Source organism: Carassius gibelio, chromosome A17 (genome assembly GCF_023724105.1).
Source record: "Carassius gibelio isolate Cgi1373 ecotype wild population from Czech Republic chromosome A17, carGib1.2-hapl.c, whole genome shotgun sequence".
Taxonomy (NCBI): domain Eukaryota; kingdom Metazoa; phylum Chordata; class Actinopteri; order Cypriniformes; family Cyprinidae; genus Carassius; species Carassius gibelio.
In genome coordinates this window covers 26,460,048-26,466,047 of record NC_068387.1, presented here as the reverse complement: position 1 = coordinate 26,466,047, position 6,000 = coordinate 26,460,048, and the positions used below count along the sequence as shown (strand labels likewise).

General features: G+C 42.4%; 1 protein-coding gene across 2 annotated transcripts; it reads right to left on the bottom strand.

Annotated features, from left to right (window-relative positions):
* Positions 1-4,686, bottom strand: LOC128031417 (zinc finger and BTB domain-containing protein 18.2-like). Of its 2 annotated transcripts, none has more exons than XM_052619670.1 (2): positions 4,549-4,686; positions 1-3,184 (listed from the first exon to the last, which is right to left on the bottom strand). In XM_052619670.1, the coding sequence occupies exon 2, from the start codon at positions 3,168-3,170 to the stop codon at positions 1,860-1,862; it is 1,311 nt and encodes a 436-aa protein (XP_052475630.1). In that variant the 5' UTR covers positions 3,171-3,184; positions 4,549-4,686; the 3' UTR covers positions 1-1,859. The 2 variants fall into 2 exon arrangements, with proteins under 2 accessions (XP_052475630.1, XP_052475631.1); XM_052619671.1 differs by lacking the exon at positions 4,549-4,686 and adding an exon at positions 3,913-4,522.
* Positions 4,687-6,000: the final 1,314 nt, after the last annotated feature.

Here is a 6,000-nt window from a genome sequence, read left to right as displayed (position 1 = left end):
TTCCACAGAAAACGTTGTTTAATCTACTAATAAAGATCTAGATAAAGATTGTCACATTTTCACAGCACAAACAATCAGAAGAAAGAAAGAAAGAAACAATGAAACAACGAAAGAAAGAAAGAAAGAAAGAAAGCACAAACAAACAGAATCCAAATAAATTACCAAAGAATTCAAAGGAAATCAACTCAGATTGTCATCTACATTCACTAGAGGACTTTTGTTTCCTATAAAATATGTTTTGTTTATCAAAAAAATTATATTACATCTAATGGCACTTCTACAAAGTCTATTAAAAAGTCTCAACTTATCATCTTTCATTTCACAAGTTCTGATACAGTCGAAATTTGCACAAGAAAACAAATCAATAAATATTACTTACGATTATACAGTTTCACAGTCTGAACCTTGAGAAGACAATAATGCGGTATTACTGTAAACATACAGCCGTTATTCAGAAACACATCCAAAGAGATATTATTACTGAAGATCTGAATCATCCGCCGTTCTGATGACTTCATTATTGCATTCATATATCAGCGTTTATGAATGTTGGATAGCATCAGAAATCACGAATGATACACGTTCGTCAAAACATGAAAAGGCGTATTAAAAAAAACATTCAAATGCACAAAAATCATGGAAATCGCCAGCATGTGAAATCTTCCCAGTGTTACTGAAAACATACACAAATGAACAAAAATGTGCAATAAAAAGAATCACGATGCATGCTTGCTTTAATAAATGCATCATCAGAAACCTCACAATTGTGGGTGTTTCACATCGATTATTAGTCTGATAGATTTTAACTGGAAGACTGTGGAAAACTGCAGCTTTTCCCAGAGATTTCAGTCCTCCGAAACGAAATGTGATCAATACGATCCATCAAATATACAGTTAGAAATAGCAGCCTACAGTATACGAGTGTTGAATCTATCAGTGAAGTGCTCTCATATACAGCAACCGATCCAGCAAATATCACACGTCTGTAGTAAACCTTGCACCGAAACCTGCTAATAAATAACTAATCAAGTTTATCAGGACCGGTGCGACATACAGCATAACGTAGGTTTTTAGTGCTAGTTACCGTAACTTCAAAAAACAATCGGTCGAGAAAATAATGAGGAAAAGCCCAGTGAAAGGTTTCTGGGATTCAGTCAGCAGTGCTTCGACTCGATTTCTGTTTGTAGAAATAAAATAAAAACGACTTGTGTTCCAATAGATGTTCTTCTGAGACTAGTTTGAGCTTAACTAGTCCTTCATGTCCTCTTAAATCAAAACGCTAGACTCAGAGCCAGTGGCTTTAAAAGATCACGTCACTTTAAGACGGAGCTGCGGAACTGGTTTATGAGTGTGTGTGTGTGTGTGTGTGTGTGTGTTTTACGGTTCATCAACAATTTGATGCATTTGGGACTTTGACACGGACACGTTTTTTAACTGTTAATATTTTTGAAAATGTGCAATCTGAGGGTGCACAAAAATCGAAATATTGAGAAAAGTAGTTCTTAGCAATGCATGTTACTGATCCAAAATGAAGTTTTGATATAGCTGTGGTAGGAAATTTACTAAATATCTTCATGGAACATGATCTCTACTTAAAATCCTAATGATTTTCGGCATAAAAGAAAAGTGTAGACCATGCATTGTTGTCTGTAGCTACAAATATAATCACAGTTAATCACACACACGTTCAATATTAAATATATATTAAGATAAATAAATGTATTGTGTGTGCGTGTGTCAAAGTCCCAAGTTTGCTCAAACGTGTTTTACATGTGTCATTAATGAACCAATTTTCTGCCATCTGCAAAATCCTGCCTATTATTGTTATTGATAAAAACAGGGAGGTGGTTGCGCGGCTGTTATCCGATGGCGAGCGTCTTGACGAGGCCGCAGTGGAACTTGCGTATGTGTCGGTACAAATCTCCAGACTGAGTGAAGCGCCGCTCGCACCACTTACACGCGTGTGGCTTCTCTCGCGTGTGCACCACGGCGTGCCGGCTCAGATTGTGTGAGTACTGGAAGCTCTTCCCGCACTGTCCGCAGGTGTACGGCTTCTCGCCGGAGTGCGTGCGCTCGTGCCGCTTCAGCGTGTACATGCAGGAGAAGGTCTTGCCGCACTGCGAGCAGGTCGGGACGGAGCCGTCGGGCGAGAGCTTGGAGCGAACGCCGTCTTTCTCCTTGAAGTGCGAGCTGAGGTGGAGCTGGAGCACGTGTGGGCTCGGGAAGACCTTGCTGCAGAGCGGACACACGCAGACCTGCGGGAGGAGAACGCCGCTGGATGTGGAGATGTCGGAGGACGCCAGGTCGTCCTCATCCTCGCCCTCGCTGTCCCGGAGGTGGTGCTCTGGACGCACACGCATCGCTCTCTCCTCCTCCATCAGCTCGTCGTCCGGAGCCTTGTTTTCAGCGAAGAGGGCAGTGAACCCTGTCACCACTGAACTCCCAAAGCGCTGGCTCTCCGGGCTCACCGGATCACCGTCCTCCTGCTCTGACAGCAAGTCATGTTCGTCTTTAACAAGTGGCTCGGTGCCCTGCTGCTGGCTGTCGAGGGCCAGCTGTCCCGAGACGAAGGAGGGGTGGAAGCCGTCTCGACTCGACAGAGGCTTGAAAGATAAATCCAGCGCTCGCTCCGTGTCATCCGACCTCTGGGACACAGGGACGGATGAACTACTGACATCAGCTTTTGTTTTTCCAGCTGTTCGGACACAGGCCTCGGCCTCAGCTGACACATAATTGACACCTACAAGGTCCGGGGACCCTTCGGGGTGACCGTTCGCCTTCTGCCCGCCGCAATCTGTGTCATTCTGCTCCTTATCCTTCAGCTTTCCTTTGCAGACTTTCACGATGTCGTACATGTGCAGGTAGCTGGCTGCCGCCAGGACGTCCTCCACCGGAAGAGCGCCGAACTCCAGCTTTCCCTCGTACATGAACTCCAGCAGCAGCCCGAACGCCGGCGCCGTCACGATGTCGCTGTTCAGATGCACCACGTCTCTCTTGTCCGGCTGGTCGTGGTAGAAGAGGTGGAAGTACATGCTGCACGAGGCCAGGACGGCTCGGTGGGCTCTGAAGCGTGTGTCTCCCACCAGCACAGTGCAGTCGCAGAGGAAGCCCTGGTGTCTCTGCTGACTCAGACACTGCAGTAACTGCCGGCTGTGGTCTGGGAACTCCATGCTGATGGCGTGATCTGCCGGAAAACAGGAAAAACTGGATGTTAAGTCAACGCCGGGCAGCCATTCACAACGGTGCATCTACAGACCGCCGGAGACAAACAAAAGTAGCTGTGTGCTGCATTACAAACACAGCCCCCTAGCACTTCTCGTATATAAAGAAGTCTGCGTGTTATTTTCCTGCAAAGCTGCTTTAGTGCATTCTGAATGCCCAACAAAAAGAGAAAAGTTTCATCTCACAGAAAAATCCGTGTAATGCAACACGCATGCATGAAAACACACGGGAAAAAAGTTCCCAGTTGTTCTCCAGAGATGTTTGTAATGCAGCTAAAGCTACAAAAATTGACATTTTGGTGTGTTTCAAACACTGTGACCTCAGTATTGTAGTTTGGAGATACAAAAAAAGCTACTGTAAAATAATTCAACATAGTGCCATACTACATTAAAAACAAATTGTACTTAAGAGACGTTTGTGACGCACAGCTGCAGTATATCGGTATATATGTCTAATGCACAACAATTATAGTCTCAAGCTACATAAAAGTGGTTTGTTTCGCTTCGAATTCAACACAAAGGCCACCAAAGACCAACAAATGCAACATCATACTAAAAACACGTAGAGCTTTGAGACGCGCAGCTACAGTCTATGTGTCCAAAAAAAATTAATTAATTCAAGAAAGTGGATAAAAAGCAACTTGCTCAAACATTTAAGCGTGCAATCTATAAGAAATAAAAGATCGCAGACCTCAGCAGCCCGTCTAGTTTCAGCGCGCGCACAAGCGGGTCTTCGGTGAACGAGCGTCGATCCAGTCACGCGCACACAACATCTCACATCTCGAACTCAAACATGACGATCGTCATATAAACACGAGGAAAAGAACAGTTCCAGAGCACCAGCCGACTGAACGCGACCTCTCCATGTGTGTGTGTGTGTGTGTGTGTGTGTGTGATCTCTAGAGTCAGCTGCTCTGACATCAGCCTCAAATCTCCAGCTGTGTCTTTATGCCATATGTTCCTCTGAGGAACCTCAAACTTCTGAGTTCTTGCGTTTTAACGCGTTTAAATCGTAACACGATCCTCCTCGCTCATATTAAAGAGTTGGAAGCGCGAGCGAGCTCGTGACAGGATACTTTTGTTTGAAAACAAACTCGCGAGAACTAGACAGCGGCGCGTTACGCGGAACTTTTACGCGCTTTAACTCCGTCTTTAACGTCTTATTTCGCTCCCGAGCGTCTCGTTAGCTGATGCACGGAGCTGTGTTAGAAACTCCGGTCTCGTGAGGAGCGGCGGCGGAACTCAGACAGCGTCGCGGATCAAAGGCGCCGCGCCGCGCAGCGATACATTGTGTCACATTCAGGTCCGCATCAAAGCGCGCACTCACCGCTGTGTCCTCAGATGGACCCGCGTGCTCTCATGGTGTGTGTGTGTGTGTGTGTGTGTCCAGATGTTGAGTCTGTGTTTCCGCTCCTCAGAGTCCGGTGCGCGTGAAGATCTGCGCTGCGTGTGTGTGTGTGTGTGTCAAGCAGGCTGTTAATGGTCCAGTCTCGCGATAACACCAGTGTACTGTACTTCAGGACAAACTCACACCGGGGCAGTAAGTAGCAGTGTTCACTTAAAAGACAGTGTTACTTGTTCTGCATTAATAAAAGACCAATCATTTTTGTTATATTGAGATTTTTTTTTTGTCTTTGTTGCTTTGAATAAAATCATCTGTTAAATGCGTACATGTCAAAATAAAACTTAATCTATTTAATGTCTTATTTCTTTTTTTAATGTTTTGGGGTTTGCAGTATCTGCCTTAATTTTATTTTAATACATTTTATATCTTGAGGCATGTTTACAAATCTATTAAATTGTATTTTTATTTTGGGTGGGTTTAATTACAAGCTTACAATATTTTTCTTGGTTTCTAAATTATGCATGCATTTTATATATTGTTCCTGTGTGTTAAAAATATCTCTAATCTATCATTTAATATTATTGTATTTATTGTCTTTTTGTGTTTTGGGGTTTATTCACAAGTTACAATATCTGAATGTCTCAATATACAATATATTAAGTTTTATATTCACTGATGTTTATGGGTTAATTTAAAAATTATAAATGCATTTTATATTGTGAGGTTGTGTTTAAATCATTTAGTCATGTTTTTTTGAATACGGTTTTAAATATGACATTTAATTTGTGTATTGGTTAGACGAAAAGCTGAAAACAAGATGCATTTGCAAACAAAAAGTGAGGTGAAGAGGAACTTAAACTAAAGAGTGTCACTATAAGACTCTTCTCTAGAAAATGAAGAGTTTTTGGAGAGGGCTCTAGATGTTAAAGTTATTTTTTAAGATTGCAAATTATGACAATCCTCTCAAACCGTCCAGCCTAAATGCATTCCTCTCTTTCAGTACATGTAAGTGTATAATTAGAGGCTCTTTGAGGTGCTATCCCTCCTCCTGTGGTCTTTGTTGAGAGCGCTGATGTGTTGTGTGCTAGCAGAGCGTTTGCTGGGATCTAATCGAAGCTAATCCTGCTCTGAGCTGGAATGTCTTGGCACTGACTCGCACTACAGTCTTACTATTTTCACCCTAAAGTTACTCTGTTCCTCGTGGAGGGTGGGCGTGCTTTCATCTGAACTACATTAAATGCATGGTTTACAACGTCTAAGACCAAGTTATTTATTTATCTGGAAACACAACACTGAAAACCAAATATTTGAAAAATAAACTTGGAAATAAAGCAAAATGTTTTGTTTTCTGATTTTAAATAATTAAAAAAATATATATATATTTTATATAACATTACATTTTTGTAAAAATGTATAAAAAATGTAAAAAAAAAA